This window comes from Ursus arctos, unplaced genomic scaffold, assembly GCF_023065955.2.
Source record: "Ursus arctos isolate Adak ecotype North America unplaced genomic scaffold, UrsArc2.0 scaffold_19, whole genome shotgun sequence".
In the NCBI taxonomy this organism is placed as follows: domain Eukaryota; kingdom Metazoa; phylum Chordata; class Mammalia; order Carnivora; family Ursidae; genus Ursus; species Ursus arctos.
In genome coordinates this window covers 36,573,884-36,595,176 of record NW_026622863.1, presented here as the reverse complement: position 1 = coordinate 36,595,176, position 21,293 = coordinate 36,573,884, and the positions used below count along the sequence as shown (strand labels likewise).

Here is a 21,293-nt window from a genome sequence, read left to right as displayed (position 1 = left end):
TTCTGATTGAAAGCATGAGCTAAAACAAAGACCTGAATCTAAGTCTGAAGAGAATGGTTAGGTTCCAAACCTCACCCCACAAAGCATAGCCATGTAATTTCCCCCTTTCTTGACTGAACAAATGATCTGCAGCCTAGAGTGGTCTGCAAGGACTCCGAGGGGTGATGAACATAGGAGAGAATAAGAAAGGTCTTACTGAAAACAGTCCTGAAACATCCAGCCTGACTCTCAAAACACTAAGATAAAGACGAGAAAATTCTTTTGTAGGATGCTGATTAAGCCCCAAACTGCTGATTTTTGTAGATTCTGTAATAAAACAAAATCAGTTTGCCACCTAAACTCCCTACATAAAAGCCTAATAATCAAACTCAATCCATGCACACAACTTCTTAACAGTACTTACCTCTTAAGTATAAATGGTTAGCCAAGGATCACCAAATATTTGAAGAGTCTTCACTATTAATGTCAAAGAGGAAGGAAGGAAGGGAGGGAGGAAAAGAGGGAGGGAAGAAAAATATAAAAAGCACCGTGGAGGAAACAAAGGCAATGCATGAAGAAAACTTAAAAAGAAAAATTCTAATTGAATTCCTAAAAGAACAGCACTGTACTCATGAAACAAGAACAGTATACTATACCAAAGGGACATTAAAAAAATAACAACAAAACAAAAACACAGCCCTTCTGGGAATTAAAATATACAGGAATTTTTTAAAAATCCACGATTCCAAAGATGAAAAGAAATCACTTCAAAACTTGCAAGATGAAGAGATTATTAAAGAGGAGAAGGAAATTATTAAAGAAATAATATAAAAAATCTTCCAGAACTGCAGGACATGCATCTCCACACTAGAAGAGCCCACCAAACAAATTTTAAAAGATACACAACAAAGTATATCACTGTGGCATTTTACATCATGAGGGATAAAGACAGAAACCTAGAGCTTCTAAAAACAAAAATAAAACAAGTTACATACAGAGAAACAAGAAGGGCATCAGCTTTTGCAAAGCAATACACAAGACAGAAAGTAACAGGATAATACCTTCAGATTTCTGAAGGAAATTTTGTTTAAAACATAGAATTATCACAGTCTGGTTACAGAAAGAGTATACAAAATATTTTCAGACATGCAAAATTTTTTAAAATATATCTCCTACACACCTCCCCAGAAAGTTACTAAAGGCTATATACCCCCAACAAAATGAGTAAGACCTGAAAGAAGATGCCATGGGAACCAAGGAACAGGGAATAAATAGGAGACAAAGACATGGTATAATGGTAAAGGAAGATACCAGGAAGACAGTTGTCCTTTTTTCAAGATGGAAGCTAGTCCAAATCAAAGCAAGACTACGAAGAACTCCAGTACAGAGGTCTCTAAGAATAAAATCAAAGTGTTTGAGTGAATTAATGCTAGACACATATCATTACATAACAAATAAATAAAAAGCAGTTAACTTCAAGTGAAAAGCTATACAAGAATGGAAATGGAATTATATGTAAGTATGAACACTGATTTAACAAAATTATAATAAAATAAAAAGATTTGGGGAGCACGGACAGAAAGAAGGGCCTATAAATGATCTAAATGCTAGTCTTTAACTATAGGCAGGGAGCTAACAAATACTACATAAGACTGAAAAAATATCAAGAAAATAGAGTACACAAATAACTTGGGAAATATGGATTAAAAAAACAGAACAAAAGATTAGCCAGAAGACTGAAAGTAATTACCTCTGGGGAATGGGAAATGGGAGCTAAGACCCTACTACTTTTTCACTATGTTTTAAGAAGAGTATGATGTTTTAAAGCTACATACATTTTTTAAGATTTATTTTGAGAGAAAGGAGAGAGATATTGCAGGTGGTGGGGGAGGGGCAGAGAGAGAGAGAGAGAATCTTCAAGCAAAATCCCCAGCGAAAGCAGAGCCTGACGGAGCCCAACATGGGGCTCCATCTCATGACCAACTGGCACTTAACCAACTGAGCCACCCAGGGCTCCAAGCTATAAACATTTCTTATATAGATAAAATCCAAATCATAAGTATATATACTTAAAAATAAATACTATACGGTATTACAGAGATAAAACCAAATCATAAATTATAAAACCAAAATCATAAATCGTAACGAAGTATCAATGCACTTAAAATATGTATGCCCCACTGAAGATACTCAAAAACACACATTATTGCCTCATAAAAAAAAATCATAAAACTGCTGATGGCCATATCGCATTTCCCACAGCACATATTCCACAAATACTTCCTAACCCTCTAACCTCTCCCACTTCTGAATAAACTTGACTTTATTTCTGTGAAAATTTTAATCTTTAACTTCTCTAACTCAAATATTCTTCATCTATCCTGGCCTCTTTCTCTTTTTCATTGACACTTTTCAAAGCTATATTTTCTGTTTTTAATGCCATCACATCCAGGATCTTTTATCATTTCTTTCTCTTGAACCGTTAATCACTCAGTACACCTACTATAAACATGCTCAAAAATTTCCCATGCTCAAAGGAAAATAAAATCTTCCCTTAAAACAATAAGGAGCAACATTATAGACTAAAAAGCCCAAAGCCCTTAACTCCCCAACCTCCCAACCAAAAAACATCCAAGAACAACCAGAAACTAAATAAAATACCTTCAGGAGCTCTGGAAAACAGTCAAAGGTCTACAGCAACCAAGCAAACACCCAACCAAGAAAAAGTCGCAATCAAAACTTTTAGGAGGAAATTTCAAGGCATTTTTACTTGCCTTTCCCCACCCCTTCCCCAGTGGGAAGCAGTTTTGGTTTGGGGAATGCAGCAGCCCAGATCCCAATTCCCTTCCTTGAACCACAGAAAACAGACCAGACCTCATCTGCAACATTCTAATCCGTCTAGAGGCTGACTAAAGAACTGGTATGTGTCTCACCTAAAGCAGACCTCAGTGGGGAGAAATTAACTGGCACTGATCATGAAAACTGCAGGGAGACTGCAGGGAGACTAGAGACCCACAGACACCGGGCACAAGAGATTAGGGACAGAGCCACACAATATACAACCTGAGACCGCAAAGAAAAGCAGAGGGGAGAATCTTTGTAAATTAAAACATTCAAAAGCAGCTATGTATACAGGATATTAAGAAAATCCCCCACACAGTCCCAAGAAACATTACATGCTCCGAAAACACAGGAAAGACCATAACCTTTCACTTTGGGTTGATAAAAAAGCTCAGAGCATGCCTACCTTATTCTGAAATCCTCATCAATCTGCAAAGACCGGGAAAGATAGCTGTTTTCACAAATGCCCATGAAAAATTAAAAATTTCACCAAAAAGTAAAAGACATACAACAAACAAGAAAACACAGCCCATTCAAAAGAACAAAATAAATCTCCAGAAACTGTCCCTAAAGAAACAAAGGCATCAACTCTACTAAACAAAGACTTTAACTCAACTGCCTTCAATATGCTCAAAGAGCTAAAGGGAAACACAAAAAGAACTAAAGGAAATAAAATAATGCATGAACAAAATGAGAATATCAAGAAAGAGACAAATTATAAAAATCAACCAAACAGAAATTCTAGAGTGAAAAAATTTAATAACTAAATTAAAAATTCACCACAGGGATTCAACAGCATATTTGAGCAAGCAGACGAAACAATCAGTGAACCTGAAGATTGGGCATTTGAACTTATCAAGTCTAAGGCACAGAAAGAGAAGAGAATGAAGAAAAGGGAACTAAGCCCAAAGGACATATGAGATATTATCAAACAGACTAATATACACATTTAGGGAGTCTCAAAAGGAAGACTGTGGCAAAGAGATTATTAGAAGAAATAACAGCCAAAAAGTTCTAGAATTTGACAAAAGATATGACCCTTACAAATTCAAAAGGCTCAACTAACTACAAGGAGAGTAAACCCAGACACCCACACCAAGATACATAATCAGGGGCGCCTGGGTGGCACAGCGGTTAAGCGTCTGCCTTCGGCTCAGGGCGTGATCCCGGCGTTACGGGATCGAGCCCCACATCAGGCTCTTCCGCTATGAGCCTGCTTCTTTCTCTCCCACTCCCCCTGCTTGTGTTCCCTCTCTCGCTGTCTCTATCTCTGTCGAATAAATAAATAAAATCTTAAAAAAAAAAAAAGATACATAATCACACTTTTGAGAGACAAAGAGAGAATCTTGAAAGCAGCAAGAGAGAAGCAATTTATCACATATAAGGACCCTCAATGAGCATAGAAGCAGATTTCTCAGCAGAAACCTTAAAAGCTGGAAGGCAGTGGGTTGAAACATTTAAAGTGCTGAGAGACAAAACTGTCCACTGAGAATCCTATATTCAGCAACTATCCTTCAAAAATGAGAAAGAAATGAAGACATTTCCAGATAAATAAAAGCTAAAGGAGATCCTTATCATTAGACCTGCCCTGCAAGAAACGCTAAGGAGAATTCTTCAGATTGCAATGAACAGCCACTAGACAATAATTCGGGGCCATATGACAGTAAAAAATTTCCACTAAAGGTAAGCATGGGCAAAAATAAAAACCAGTATTACTGTCATTATGGTTTGCAACTCCACTTTTTATTTACTACATGACATAAAGAGAAGTGCATAAAAAATCATTACAAATCTATATTAACAGGTACATAATGTATAAAGATGTAATTTGTGACATCAATAATTTAAAGAGGGAGACAGAGCTGTACAGAAATAGTTTTTACATGTGACTGAAGTTAAGGTGGAATCAATTCAAAACACATTATTATAACCTTAGAATGTTATATGTAATATCCATGGTAACCACAAAGAATGTATCTATAAAATATTAATAAAGGAAGTGAAAAGGGAATCAGAAAGTTTTACTACAAAAAAAATCAACTAAACACAACGGAAGACTGTAATGAAGGAAATGAGACCCAAAGGTGTAAGACATAGAGAAAATAAATTTTTAAAATGGCAAAGGTAAATCCTGCTCTATAAATAGTTATTATACAGAAGGCATGGATGGGCAGAATGGATTTCAAAAAATTTTTTAAAATAAAAAAATAAAAACAGGATCCAACTATACGTGGTCAACAAGAGACTCACTTTAGATCTCAGGACACAAAAACAGATTGAAAGTGAAAAGATGGAAAAGATATTCCATGAAAATAGTAACCAAAAGAGAACTGGAGGGGCTACCTAATGAAACAAAATATGACATTAGGTCAAAAAAGTTATATGAGACAAAGGATATTTTACACTGATAAAAATTTCAATCTATCAAGAAAATATAACAGTTATAAGCATATACACACCTAACAACATAGCACCAAATATATGAAGCTAAAATTGACAGAATCCAAAGGAAAAACAGACAGGCCACCAATAAAAATTGGAGATGTCAACACTCTACTTACAACAAAGGATTGGGCAACCAGAAAGAAGAGCAATAACAGAAGATTTGAACAAAACTATAGACCAACTGAACCTAACATATACGTGCAGAACGCTCTATCCAAAAGAATACACACGCTTCTAAGGAGAACATGGAACATTTCCATGAAAGACCACATGTCAGGCCACAAAACAAGTCTTCAAAATTTTGAAACCATACAAAGTATTTTTTCCAATCACAATGAAATGAAACTAGAAATCAGTAACAGAAGGAAAAGTGAAAAATTCACAAATACATGGAAATTTAACAGAACGCTGAATTAATGGATTGAAGAAGAAATCACAAAAGAAATTAGAAAATTCCTTGAGACTAATGAAAATGGAAAATACAATATAATAAAACTTACAGGAGGCAGTGAAAGCACTAAGAAAATAATTTATACCAGTAAACACCTACATTAAAAAAGGAGAAAGATCTCAAATTATAACCTAACTGTATGCTTTAAGAGGAACTTAAAAAAGAGTATACTAAACTCAAATCTAGCAGATAAGGAAGAACTAAGATTAGAGTGGAAATAAACAGAGAATAGAAAAACAACAGAAGGGGCACCTGAGTGGCTCAGTCGTTAAGCGTCTGCCTTCGGCTCAGGGCGTGATCCTGGTGTTCTGGGATCAAGCCCCCCATTAGGCTCCTCCGCTGGGAGCCTGCTTCTTCCTCTCCCACTCCCTCTGCCTGTGTTCCCTCTCTCACTGGCTGTCTCTCTCTCAAATAAATAAATAAAATCTTTAAAAAAAAAAAAAAAGAAAGAAAGAAAGAAAGAAAGACAACAGAAAAAAAAATCAACAAAACGAAAAGTTGGTTTTTTGAAAAGACTCACAAAATTGACAAGTTTTTACCTAGAATGACAGAGAGAGTGGGCTCAAATTACTAAAATCAGAAACAAAAGTGGAGACAATTCTATTTATTTTATAGAAATAAACAGGATTATAAGGGAATACTATGAAAAACTGAATGCCAACAAATTGGATAAACTAAATGGACAAATTCTTAGAAACAAATGCACTATTAAAAATGATGCAAGAAGAAAGAAAAAATCTGAATAGACCTGTAACAAGTAAGGAGACTGAATGTAATCAAAAACCACCCAACAATGAAAAGCCCAGAAATAGATGGCTTCACAGATGAACTCTACCAAGCATTCAAGAAAAAACTGCCATCAATTCTCAAACTCTTTCAAAATATTAAAGAGGAAGGAACACATTCTGTGAGGCCAACCAGACAAAGACATTAAAAGAAAACTACTGGCTAATACCCCTTATGAGTACACATGCAAAAATACTCAACAAAATGCTAGTAAATGGGGGGCCAGGGAAATTCGAGGAAGGTGGTCCAAATGTACAAACTTCCAGTTATATGATAAATAAACTAGGAATGTACAACAGATGACTATAGTTACTGCTGCTATATGATATATATGAAAGTCGTAAGACAGTAAATTCTAAGAGTTGCCATTACAAATAATAAGAAAATATTTTTTTCTTTTTTTGTCCATTTCTTTTTATTGTATGTATATGAGGTGACAGATGTTAACTAAAACTTATTATGGTAATCATTTCACAACATAAGTAAAACCTTTACGTTGTACACATGAAACTCAACTGATGCAGAGAAAGCCTTTGACAAAATCCAACACTACTTCACAAAACAAAACACTCAATAAATTAGGAATAGAAGGTAACTTCCTCAATATGATAAAGGCCACATATGAAAAACCCAAATTGCCATCATACTCAATGGTGAAAGACTGAAAGTTATTCCCCTAAGACCAGGAACAAGATGAATGTGGCTACCATCTTATCTATTCAACACAGTTATAGAAGTTATAACAATGGGTCACAAATCAGGTTTCTACCGGTACCAAAAACTGGAATCATTCCCTGCATATTTTCAGACCACAATGCTTTGAAACTCCAACTCAGTCACAAGAAAATGGTTGGAAAGAACTCAAATACATGGAGGCTAGAGAGCATCCTACTAAAGAATGAATGGGTCAACCAGGAAATTAAAGAAGAATTGAAAAAATTCATGGAAACACATGAAAATGAAACAACTGTTCAAAATCTTTGGGATGCAGCAAAGGCAGTCCTAAGAGGGAAGTATATAGTGATACAAGTCTTCCTCAAGAAACAAGAAAGGTCTCAAATACACAACCTAACCCTACACCTAAGGAGCTGGAGAAAGAACAGCAAATAAAGCCTAAACCCAGCAGGAGAAGAGAATTAATAAAGATCAGAGCAGAAATCAATGAAACAGAAACCAAAAGAACAGAACAGATCAACGAAACTAGGAGCTGGTTCTCTGAAAGAATTAATAAGACTGATAAACCACAGACCAGACTCATCAAGAAGAAAAGAGAAAGGACCCAAATAAATAAAATAATGAATGAGAGAGATCATAACCAACACCGAAGAAATATAAACAATTATAAGAACATATTATAAGCAACTATATGCCAACAAATTGAGACAACTGGAAGAAATGGATGCATCCCTAGAGACATATAAACTACCAAAACTGAAGCAGTAAGAAATAGAAAACCTGAACAGACCCATAACCAGCAAGGAAATTAAAGCAGTAATCAAAAATCTCCCAACAAACAAGAGCCCAGGGGCAGATGGCTTCCGAGGGAAATTCCACCAAATATTTAAAGAAGAATTAATACCTATTCATCTGAAACTGTTCCAAAAAACAGAAATGGAAGGAAAACTTCCAAACTCTTTTTATGAGGCCAACATTACCTTGATCCCAAAACAAGATAAAGACTCCATCAAAAAGGAGAATTACAGATCAACATCCCTGATGAACATGGATGCTAAAATTCTCACCAAAATACTAGCCAATACGATCCAACAGTACATTAAAAGGATTATTCACCATGACCAAGTGGGATTTATTCCTGGGCTGTAAGGTTGGTTCAACATCCACCAATCAATCAATGTATACACTACATTAATAAGAGAAAGGACAAGAACCATATGATCCTTTCAACGGATGCAGAAAAAGCATCTGACAAAGTACAGTATTATTTCTTGATTAAAACTCTTCACAGTGTAGGGATAGAGAGTACATACCTCAGTATCATGAGAACCATCTATGAAAAACCCAGAGAGAATATCATTCTCAATGGGGAAAAACTGAGAGCTTTTCCCTCAGTTTTTCCCCTACGGTCAGGAACACAGCAGGGATGTCCACTATCACCACAGCTGTTCAACATAGTACTAGAAGTCCTAGCCTCAGCAATCAGACAACAAAAAGAAATAATAGGCATCCAAATCAGCAAAGAAGTAGTCAAACTCTCACTCTTTGCAGATGATATGATACTTTATGTGGAAAACCCAAAAGACTCCACCCCAAAACTGCTAGAACTCATACAGGAATTCAGTAAAGTGGCAGGATATAAAATCAATGCACAGAAATCAGTTGCATTTCTATACACCAACAAGAAGACAGAAGAAAGAGCAATTAAAGAGTCAATCCCATCTATAGTTGCACCCAAAACCGTAAGACGCCTAGGAATAAATAAAACCAAAGAGGCAAAGGATCTGTACTCAGAAAACTACAGAATATTCATGAAAGAAATTGAAGAAGACAAAGAAATGGAAAAACATTCCATACTCATGGATTGGAAGAACAAGTATTGTTAAAATGTCTATGCTACCTAGAGCAATCTACACATTCAGTGCAATCCCTATCAAAATACTGTCAACTTTTTTCACAGAAATGGAACAAATAATCCTAAAATTTGTATGGAACCGGAAAAGACCCCAAATAGCCAGAGGAAAGTTGAAAAAGAAAACCGAAGCTGGTGGCATCACAATTCTGGACTTCGAGCTCTATTACAAAGCTGTAATCATCAAGACAGTACAGTACTGGCACAAAAACAGACAATGGAATAGAATAGAGAACTCAGAAATGGACCCTCAACTCTATGGTCAACTAATCCTCAACAAAGCAGGAAGAATACCCAATGGAAAAAAGACAGTCTCTTCAACATGTGATGTTGGAAAAATTGGAGAGCCACATGCAGAAGAATGAAACTGGACCATTTCCTTACACCATACACAAAAATTGACTCAAAATGGATGAAAGACCCAAATGTAAGATAGGAATCCATCAAAATCATGGAGGAGAACACAGACAGCAACCTCTTCAACCTCAGCCACAGCAACTTCTTTCTAGACACATTACCAAAGGCAAGGGAAACAAAGGCAAAAAAGAACTATTGGGACTTCATCAAGATAAAAAGCTTTTGCACAGAAAAGGAAACAGTCAACAAAACCAAAAGGCAACCGACAGAATGGGAGAAGATATTTGCAAATGACATATCAGATAAAGGACTAGTATCCAAAATCTATAAAGAATTTATCAAACCGACACCCAAAGAACAAATAATCCAATCAAGAAATGGGCAGAAGATACGAACAGACATTTCTCCAAAGAAGACATCCAAATGGCCAGCGGACACATGAAAAAGTGCCCCACGTCACTCGGCATCAGGGAAATACAAATCAAAACCACAATGAGATACCACCTCACACCAGTCAGCATGGCTAAAATTAACAAGTCATGGGGTGCCTGGGTAGCACAGTCGTTAAGCATCTGCCTTCAGCTCAGGGCATGATCCCGGGTGTTCAGGGATCGAGCCCCACATCAGGCTCCTCTGCTGGGAGCCTGCTTCTTCCTCTCCCACTCCCCCTGCTTGTGCTCCCTCCCTCGCTGGCTGTCTCTCTCTCTGTCAAATAAATAAATAAATAAATAAAATCTTTTTAAAAAATAAATTAATTAAATTAAATTAAATTAACAAGTCAGGAAGCAACAGATCTTGGTAAGGATGCAGAGAAAGGGGAGCCCTCCTCCTACACTGTTGGTGGGAATGCAAGCTAGTGCAGCCACTCTGGAAACAGGAGGGAGGCTCCTCAAAAAGTTGAAAATAGAGCTACCCTATGACCCAGCAATTGCACTACTATTATTTACCCCAAAGATACAAATGCAGTGATCCGAAGGGGCACCTGCACCCCAATGTTTATAGCAGCAATGTCCACAATAGCCAAACGATGGAAAGAGCCCAGATGTCCATCAACAAATGAATGGATAAAGAAGATGTGGTGTATGTAAATACAATGGAATATTATGCAGCCATCAAAAAATGAAATGTCGACATTTGCAATGACATGGATGGAACTAGAGGGTATTATGCTAAGCGAAATGAGTCAATCAGAGAAACACGACTATCATATGATCTCACTGATATGTGGAATTTAAGAAACAAGGCAGAGGATTATAGGGCAAGAGACGAAAAAATGAAACAAAGCAAAACTAGAGAAGGAGACAAACCATAAGAGACTCTTAATAATAGGAAACAAACTGAGGGTTGCTGGAGGGAAGGGGGTGGAGGGATGGGATAACTGGATGGTGGAGATTGGGGAGGGTATGTGTTGTAATAAGCACTGGATATAAGACTGATGAGTCACAAACCTGTACCCCTGAAACAAATAATCCATTAATGTTAATAATATAAATAAATAAATAAATAAATAAATAAATAAATAAATAAATAAAAATAAAAGAGTCCATAGGGGAAAAAAGGAAGTCACAGCAAGAGCAATTAGGCAAGGAAAAAAAAAAGCATCCAAATTGGAAAGAAGAAAGTAAAATCATCTCTATTGGCAGATGACACGATCTTATATGTAGAAAACCTGAAATATTACACACATACACACACACACACAGCTAAAAAGCTAATAAATTCAGCAAAGTTGCAGGATACAAAATAAACACTCAAAAGTAAATTGCAATTCTATACACCAGCCATGAACAATCTGAAAAGAAAATTAAGAAAATAAATTCCATTTACAATACCATTAAAAAGATATTTAGTAATAAGTTTAGCCTAGAAGACACAAGACCTACTGTGTTGCTGCAAAAATTTAAAGAATACATAAGTAAATGGAAAGACATCCTGTGTTCATGGATTAGAGGGCTTAACATTGTTAAGGTATCATTTTACCCAAAGCAATCTACAAATTCAAAGCAATCCCTATCAAAATCCCAATAACATTTCTGCTGAAATAGAAGAAATCCACCCCAAAATTCATATGCAATCTTGAGAGACCATGAATAGCCAAACAATCTCGCAAAAGATCAAAGTTGAGATTTCATACAACGTGATTTTAAAACTTTCTACAAAGGTACAGTAATCAAAACACTATATAGTACTGGCATTAAGACAGACATGTAGATCATAAAATAGGGTAGAGAGCCCAGAAATAAATCCTCCCGTATATACCCAAACAATTTTCAGTAACAGTGTCAAAACATTCAATGGGGGTAAAGACAGTCTTTTCAACAAACACTACTGGGAAAACTGGACAGCCATGTGCAAAAGAACAAAGCTGGACGCTTACTTTACACAATACACAAAAAATTACCTCAAAATGGATGAAAGACCTAAATGAAAGCTGAAACTATGAAATTTTTAAAAGAAAACAGAGAAAAAGCTTCATGACATTGGATTTGGCAATGATTTCTTGGATATGACACTAAAAGTACAAGCAACAAAAGAAAAAAAAATAGACAAACTGGACTTAATCAAAATTTAAAACTTTAGTGCATCAAAGGACATTATCAATATAGTGAAAAGGCAGTCCACAGAATGGGAGAAAATATTTGCAAATCATATATCTGATAAGGGACTAATATCCAGAATATATAAAGAATTCATACAACTCCACAACAAAAAGACAACCCAATTTAAAAATGGACAAAGGACTTGAACTGACATCTCTCCAAAGATTTTTCTACAAATAGCCAAGAAGCACATGAGAAAAATGCTGAACAAACATCCTGAAGTCCTTAAAGAACTGGAAATCAAAACCTTTAAGATGGGTATTACCAAAGAAACAGTAAATTATGCTACATCCAAATAATGCTCTGCAGCCATTTAAAAAAGACAGAAAGATGCAAAAAAACATGTGCTACCATTTGAGTGGTTGTGTATATAATGGGTTGGAAATGTGTAACTCTACAAGATGTGAACACAAAAAATGGTAAAATACTGATCACAATAATGCCTCCAAGTTGGCCAAATGGATGATAAGGGACAGGAAAAGGGACACTTATTTTTCAATGAAAATCCTTTATATGTTGTATCATGTCCAAATAAAACCTTTTCAAAAAAATTAAGTCACTTTCCATTCTCCCCCATACCTTCCCTAGCCCTAAGCAACCATTAATATACTTTTCATTCAATAAATTTGCCTATTCTAATATTTCATACAAGTGGAATCATACACTATATAGTCTTTTGTAGCTGGCTTTTTTCATTTATCATAGTAAATGGTACATTTCTTTTTCTTGCCAAACATTCACATTTATCCATTCACTAGATGACAGACATTTGGATTGTTTACATTTTTTGGCTATTGTGAATTATGCTAATATTCACGTACAAGCTTCTGTGCAGACGTATGTTTTTACCTTCCTTTGGGTATAAATACTATCTAGGTGTGGAATAGGGCTAGATGCTAACTCCATGTTTAACTTTATGAAAAATTCCAAACTGTTTTCCAAAGTGGCTACACCAATTTACATTTCCACCAGCAACATATGAGGGTTGCAATTTTCCACATCCTCGCCAATACAAGTTATTGTCTGTCTTTTTTATTACAGCTATTGTAGGAAGGATAAAATGGTATCTCATTGTGATTTTGATTACCAATTCATTTTCGACAAAAGTACAAAGGCAGCTGAATAGAGAAAGGACTTCCAACAAATAATTTGAGAAAAACTGGACATCTATACGTAAAAAGACCGAACACCTTGAACTAAATCTCACACCTTGTACAAAAATTAACTTAAAATGGATCACAGATCTAAGTACAAAATGTTCAACAACAAACATTTTATAGAAGAAAACATAGGAGAAAATCTTCATGAACTGAGGGTAGGCAAAGCATTCTAGACATGACACCAAACAAATGATCCATAAAACAAAAAAGTAATAAACCGGACTTCAAAATTAAAAAATTTTTGCTCTGGAAATACAATGTTGAGAGAATAAAAAGACAAGATGCATACTGGGAGAAAATATTTGCAAATCACACACTCAACAAAATACTTATATCCAGGATGTATGAAGAATTCTCAAAATTCAAGAGTACGAAAAAATACAGCCAAATTTTTAAAAATGGGCAAAAGACTTCAACAGATCAGAGAGGATAGATACACACTCAGATGGCACCAAGTACATGAATCAATGCTGAACATCATTAGCCATCAGGGAAATGCAAACTGAAATTGCTACACTTCTACCGAAATGGCTTAAATTTTTAAAACTAACAATACCAAGTGCTGGTAAGGATGCAAAGCTTCTAGGACTCTCACACCCTGCTGGGATTGGGGGAATGTAAAACAATACAGTGTCTTTGGAAAATAGCTTGAAGGTTTCTTAAAAACTAAATACATACTCACTATATGACCTAGCAATCCCACTTCCAGGTATTTATCAACAGCAATGAAAATTTATAGTAACACAAAAACATTAAGGTTTATAGCAGCTCTGTTCATAATTTCGGAAAATGAAAGCAAACCAAATGTCCTCCAATGGATGAACAGAAAAACTGTGGTATGTGCATATAATGGAACAATACTCAGCAGTAAATATGAATGACCTTTTGATAAACAGAACAACTTAGATGAGCCATTATGGTGAATGAAAGAAGTCAGTCTCAAAAGGTTACATAGTATATGACTCCATTTTTATGACATTCTGGAAAAGGTAAAATTAATAGTGATAGAGACAGATCAGGCCTTACAGGTAGAGGCGGGGTGTGACCACAAAGCAAAAGCATGAGGGAGTTTCTGGTGTGATCCTGTGCCCTGACTAGTATATCCTGTATCTTATTCTATATTCTGACAGTGACAATGGTTAAACAAATCTTTACTTGTGTTGTAACTCATGGAACAGTATACCAAATAAAAAGTCAGTTTCACTCTGATAATCTTAAAAACATTCTTTTAAACTTTAAAAAGCTGGTCATATTCATGTTAAATGGCAAAAATGCAAGATGTGAGCACAAAGAATAGGGCACTCTTAAAAATCAGCTTCCTTAGAGACGCCTCCTCTGAATCCTTTTGTACTTGTGTTAAATACATTTTGTCCTTCATTTTGACTACTTTTTAAACATGCAATAACTTCCCTTCCACGTTTCCCAATCACCCTGTCAACGGTGAGGTAGGACTGTGTGTTTAACTTGTTATATTTCTTCTTTCACAAGAAAAATAAAGTATCTTTTCTTAATAAATGTTCGAAATACCTACACATTTCTTTAGTTATTAAAATTAGTATAAAACTGTGTGAATAAAACAACCTTTTAGAATTTATAATAGGTTCTCAAACATAATTAGGTCTCAAACATAATTCATAGGTACATATTCTAAAAATTATTTTAGATAAACACTGATCCCAAAAGTCACCATGTTAGGTCATTTCCAAAAACCATTTTTAACAATGGAAAGTGATTTACCAAAAAATACTTCTTTATTCTAGAGCTCTATTTCTATTCTATTACAAGTATTCTTCCGGACGCCTGGATGGCTCAGTTCGTTGAGTGGCCGACTCTTCGGCTCAGGTCATGATGTCAAGGTCCTGTGATCAAGCCCCATTTTGAAGTCCATGCTCAGTGGGGAGTCTGCTTGAGATTCTCTCTCTCCCTCTACCTTTGCCCCTCCCCTGCTCGCACTTGAGCGCATGTGCACATGCTCTCTAAAATAAATAAATATACCTTTTTAAAAAGTATTCTCCCATTATTATACTAAGTCATAACTGATTCTAAAGATTTCGTTGCTGAAATATCCACATGAAAACCAGAGTGACAAACTTCAACAATGAACTGATTTCATATCAGCAGAGCTACCCCAGTAAATAAGAAAACTTTCCCCATTAAGAAAGGCCTTTAAGAAAGAATTATGCTCATTCTTTTTCCTCTAACATACATGACTTATTTTAGTGTAGTAATGCCAAAAGAATTATCATTGCTAGAAATTATATACAGGCCTAACAATAAGATTCTGATTAGTGTCACAAATGATCAAATATGTTATCAATTATAAACTTATAGGAGTTGATTTGTAATTAGAGTGTCCAAATATAGATCCCACAATTTCACTGAGTAGATGAGTTCTCTAACTAGTACCCACTCACATGTATAAGTGAAATAATTTCAGCTGTAGAAAACTCAGCTGTTTTTTTATCTTTATGACCTCATTTATACAGAAGAATCTTCAAAAATTTATTTTCAAATACACATTTAACTAGAAGGTTAAAAAAAACAGGTAGGGGTGGTATTATACTATCAACTTAAGTATTTTATTATAGAAATAAGAACATAGATATTAAATAAACTTCATTTTAAAATGCAACTAAGCTTGAACTGAAGCCAAACCCATCCAACTAAAAAATGTGTATGTGGATATTATCTACACCAACAAATAGTTAATCACAGATAAATAAAACTTAAAGAACTACCTCAATCAAATGAGACAGAGGCCTCACATCACTGAACAGGTATATGGGCTCTGTTTTGGGTAGCAGCTCTCCACACCTGGCCTTCTCTGTAAGGTGAAAATATGACTACTTCTAAACCAAAAAGCATGATTAAAAGTTGTTTCTACTTTTACAAATAGGTATTTCTCTTAGTTTAATAAATAAAAAGTAAATTCCTTCTGTGTACTAAAACTATTAAAAGCAAAAGTAAGTCAATGAAAGCACCTAAAACAAACCAGTTATAAAATATAAAATGAGCCCAAGTCTGATGTCTTCCCAACTTCTATGTATAAAACCACATGTTAAGGACTTTTACACTCTGTCATTTCTGAAAACATGCTAATGTGGGTGATATTTCCAACCCAGATGTTCCACTCTGCAGCTTACATTCTCAAATGTTGGTTCTATTCAAACTACCTACAATTCAACCAAATCACAAATAGTCTGGACTAATAAATCATGGATGGTACTTTTAGTAACAACCTGGCACTCTGTGAACTGATAAACATCCAGCAAAGATACATCATTTATAACTGGTACATACGTTCTTTCCGATGCTCGACTAATCCCACGGCCTGTTTTGCTGAGCACTTTGCAAACCAATTGTCCCCAAGTAAAACAGTGACTTCATTAGTATGGACAAGCTTTCCTGGCATGAAGGCAAAGGGGCCAAATGGTACCTATTGTTGAAAGGAAGGAGGGAGGAACAGGGGGAAGGAGGGAAGGAATGTGGAAGAAAGAAGACAAAAAATTAAAAACACTAAAAAATACATTTTAAGAAACCGCGTTAAAAGTTCTGCGCTGAGGTCTTTTTATTGACTAAGAAAATACATTTTATGAAATAGCATTAAAAGCTCTGTGTTGAGGTCTTTTTATCGACTAAGAAAAAATGTCAACTTCATAGAAATTTAACATTAAAGTTACACTAAGAAAACCTACAGAAAATTGCTTTAGATTAATAAATCAATGTTAAAAGAGGAAAAGGAATCAGCACATTTACATACAGCTTTCAGAGGAATTAGCCTTGTCTCTGAATGCTTATACCGTGTTCATTCATAAATCTAAATGAAAGCAAACTAGCAATGAAATATTAAGTTAATAAAGAATACGTTTGATTAAAAAACCTGAAAATTATTTCCAATAAAATAGCTATTTTTTAACAAAGTTAGAATTAACAAATAGTTTTAATGAGTCTACAAATTTTACAAAATATTTGGGCTAGTATAATAAAGAACAATACATTTACAAAACATTTGAGCTACTGTAATAAAGAACAAAGTCTTTATGAAAAAGAATATTCAAGCAATGAAAGAATCTAATCCAGGGCTCACGAACAGATCACTCTGTCGATATGAAGATCATTCAGACAAAAGTTAGCAGTACCTTTTTATATAAAATCAACGTTCTAGGGTGTAATTCCGTGAATTATACAACACTACGATCTATCCCTGCTCTGGCTAACAGGAAACGACTAAGTGCCGTATTTCTGTCTTAATTACAGTTTTCTAACACAGTAAATTTGCATACCAAATTTGTCAAATTTTGTGCTAACATTTATGCCATTTGTGTCTCCATAATGTGATAACTTAATATAAATCTGAAAAAAAAGAAAAGACGCAAATACCAACTATTACAACAATTAGTGGATTATTATGAAGTAAAACAAAACAAACTTTCCTTGCTTTGGTAGTTACTTCAGATACTGTCAATTAGCTTAGCAATTTGTGAATCGATACATATAAAGCAAAGAAACGAAATATCTTACTTTCCATAGTTAATATGTAAACAACATACTACTTTAAAAAAGCAACACACCAAACATACCATGATATTATAAGACAATTTATCAGGCAAGGTACTGAGTCTTTCTTGCAGGGCATTATAGTCATTATCTACCTTCTTCCTGTTGGCAAAAAAAATTGCAAATCCTAAATGAATACACAAATTAACAATTCCTTGAGTAGACTATGTATCAAAAGACAAATCAAACACCCAATTTTAGCAATTTAAATATTAAAGTATTTTTTTTATTTTAAAATCCTATGTTTACCAAGTTTACCAGTGGCATTATTCAACCATACATATATCAGAAAATTAAGACTTTTAAAACTTTGGTTTTAGAATTAGAACACACAACTTGAGAACTAGTGTTTCGTAATGCAGATCATCTGAACTAAATAAAATTTGGAAATTAAAGGAGATACTGAGGGAGGGCCTAATGTTTAGAGGGGAACAGGGACTTAAGATGAAGGAAGAGATTTAATAAAGCTTGTGGGTGAATAAACACTGGCTGCACAGCAGAAATCATGAACACAAAATTTGATCAGACGCTTCAGTCCTTAGAAAACTTAAAGCTGAAAAATGTGGAATAACCCTTCGGTTATTCATACTAATGTGATTAAGGTGAGAAAGGACCAATGCAGAGCTAGAAGAAATTCGGCAGAGGTAATACAAAAAAGCATTTCAATTTGGCTCTGGAGCTTGTTTCATGTTATATCAAGACAGAGCTACCTAATAAATTAATTTCAAAACCAAAAGGTATCATTCTGTAGGAGCAGAGATGGTCATATGTTTCCACACTATGCACTCATTCTTACACCTGCAGGAAATGAATAGTCCTTCATGGCAGATGCCTGTTTTCAAATCTTCTCTGAAAATTAGATTTCGTAAGGGTTCCTTGCTAGGGTGTAAAAGGAGGCTAAACGAGTGCACTGAATTTTTTTTCAAGCAAGAGGGTGTTGTCAATTTAAAAAAAAATAACAAAAACAAAACTCACCAATTCAGCAAGTAACTTAAAAAAAACACGTAGATATTGCCAAACTGAAATTAGAATAAATTGCAACACAGATAATCGCTCTCCAGATAATAAAAATGACTGCTCTATAAACATCATGGAATTGATTCAGTTTACTCCTTAGTACCCCTAAAGCAAGAGGAGCATAATTAATAAAAATCATCTCATTTACTCTTAAGAATATCAAGGAATTTCACACGTATACTATTATTCACCCTAAAAATATTGTAGTAAATGTCACTTATCAACATTTTCCTCATTCAAAAAAGAAAGCAGAAGGAAGATGGAAAAACCCCACAATTAAGAGAAATCAGACCTTCTCCATCAAAAAAGATGCAAGCAGTTTAACCTAGGTCTTCCGGCCTGTGTTCTTTCAAGCAAGCCTTTTTATTTCCTAGTGTTCAAGTGCTTTTGTAAAACGTTCCTTCAAAATCCTTTTTTATAAACATAAAATGTCTTTATTCCATTTACTTAAGGGAAAAATATCATCCTTCTGGATAAATTTTATAAGAATAAAATGGTTTAAAAAAACTTCATGCACACAGATACATACCAGAAAGAGCATGGCTTTAAAGTCAGACCAGAAGGTGAATCCCAGCTCCACCACTTAACATATACAAATTAACCCTAGTCTTAGTATCTTCAGTGGTAAAACTGGAATAATGCCTATCCCACAGGTTCAAGAGAAAGAAATATAAAAGGTTTAGCAATGAACATCTACATTGAGAATCCGATACTCCTTTTTCCATAAACTATCAAAAAGCACCAATTCTAAAATTTTCAAGAAAGACTACTACCCACTAAGTTAAGATTTCATTATGTTAAATTCATTCATTTGATAAAAAGAGCACAACTTAATGAAAGAAAGTATAGCTAAATGCTACCATTTAGGGGGCTTTTGGAGATAGGGCTGGTGTGAGCAATAAATTGGATACTGTCTATAAAGAACGGATTTCGTACAATGCCTGCACATAGTAAACACTCATTATTAAATCAACAGAACACTAACAGTATGTTTTAGATAAGTAATTCAGCAAATGCTCAAGGACTATACATCAGTTTAGATGACTAGATGTTCCTGTGATTGTTAAAAAGTTAGTATTAAAGTTAGCATTCAGTGTGTCTTATTTTGGTAACTACACCTGGAAAAGGAGACTTCCTAACAAGACACCTCTTTTGTATATTAAAAAATAGGAGATTCAACCAGAGGTAATACAAGAGATCAAAGTCAGTATTCCAAATCAAGTATGCTCAGTTTTAAACTTATCACTAATTCTCTCTAAAACAAAAACGTGGACATACTAGAGAACAGTTTAAGATCAGAGCTGCTATTTCTAAATTCTGAGTTGTTTTCTAAAAATACAGAAACGAAAAGAAAAGAAAAGAAAAGAAAAGAAAAGAAAAAGATAATTTAAAATGCAGCCCATGCAGAAGTCCTTTTTGAAGGGAGGCAAGCAGGAGACAAGCAGTGTCTCTAGGAGAAATTACGGCTTGAGAAACTCTCTCCCCTAAAGGTTCCACTAGTGGAAATACACAGGACCAGACACGTTGGTCAAAGAGTTTGTCTGTTTGTCTTGAAATAGTCCCTCTAGGGGCGCCTGGGTGGTGCAGTCATTAAGCATCTGCCTTCGGCTCAGGGTGTGATCCTGGCGTTCTGGGATCAAGCCCCACATCGGGCTCCTCCGCCGGGAGCCTGCTTCTTCCTCTCCCACTCCCCCTGCGTGTGTTCCCTCTCTCGCTGGCTGTCTCTCTGTCAAATAAATAAATAAAATCAAAGAAAGAAAGAAAAGAAAAGAAAAGAAAAGAAAAGAAAAGAAAAGAAAAGAAAAGAAAAGAAAGGGAAAGAAAGAAAGAAAGAAAGAAAGAAAGAGAAAGGAAGAAAGAAAAGAGAAAAGAGAAAAAAGAAGAAAGAAAGAAAGAAAGAAAGAAAGAAAGAAAGAAAGAAAGAAAGAAAAGGAAAGGAAAGAAAAGGGAAAAAAGAAATAGTCCCTCTAATACTCAGGGATTAAATAATCCTGTTAAAGATCACAAAGCCTATGCAACAGAAAATACAAAAATGATTCTAAGAACTATTGTGTTAACAGAAGGTAAGTAGGGGATCTTTTTTTGCACCAAAATTTGAAGTCTGTTTCTTCTGTTTTACTACTTAGAAACATAATTTTTAGAGACTTTAGTCATATTAAAATATGCAGTCAAAAGAGGCAACTGCTTTTTTTTTTTTTTTTCAAATGGAAAATAAAACCCAGATATAGTTAGGATAAACCACTCAAGCCTACTTACTTATAACAGAGAGACCTCCTTGTCTGGAGGTCTTCATTGTATTTGATCCTTATAGATTAAGTTCAGGCTTCAATTTCTAATTTTATAAAGTTATCCAATAAATAAGATTTAATTTGCAACAGATATCCTCGTGCAATGTTCCTTATAGAAAATAAGAACTAAAGCACAGCTGTAAGTCATATATAAGAAACTTTTACAGTCTTCTTCTGAATCTTGCTAATCATACACTATATGCCTTTTGAGAACCACCTTTTGTA

The 21,293-nt window shown here is 34.9% G+C and overlaps 1 protein-coding gene across 1 annotated transcript in view; it reads right to left on the bottom strand.

The window, feature by feature from the left end:
• The window catches only part of URI1 (URI1 prefoldin like chaperone), a 72,307-nt gene that overhangs the window by 16,574 nt on the left and 34,440 nt on the right, over positions 1-21,293 (bottom strand). The window contains exons 3-4 of the mRNA XM_026484249.4: positions 17,787-17,865; positions 16,507-16,642 (exon numbers count right to left, since the gene is read on the bottom strand). Of these exons, the coding sequence (XP_026340034.2) occupies positions 16,507-16,642; positions 17,787-17,865 (215 nt within the window). The remainder of the gene's footprint in view (positions 1-16,506; positions 16,643-17,786; positions 17,866-21,293) is intronic.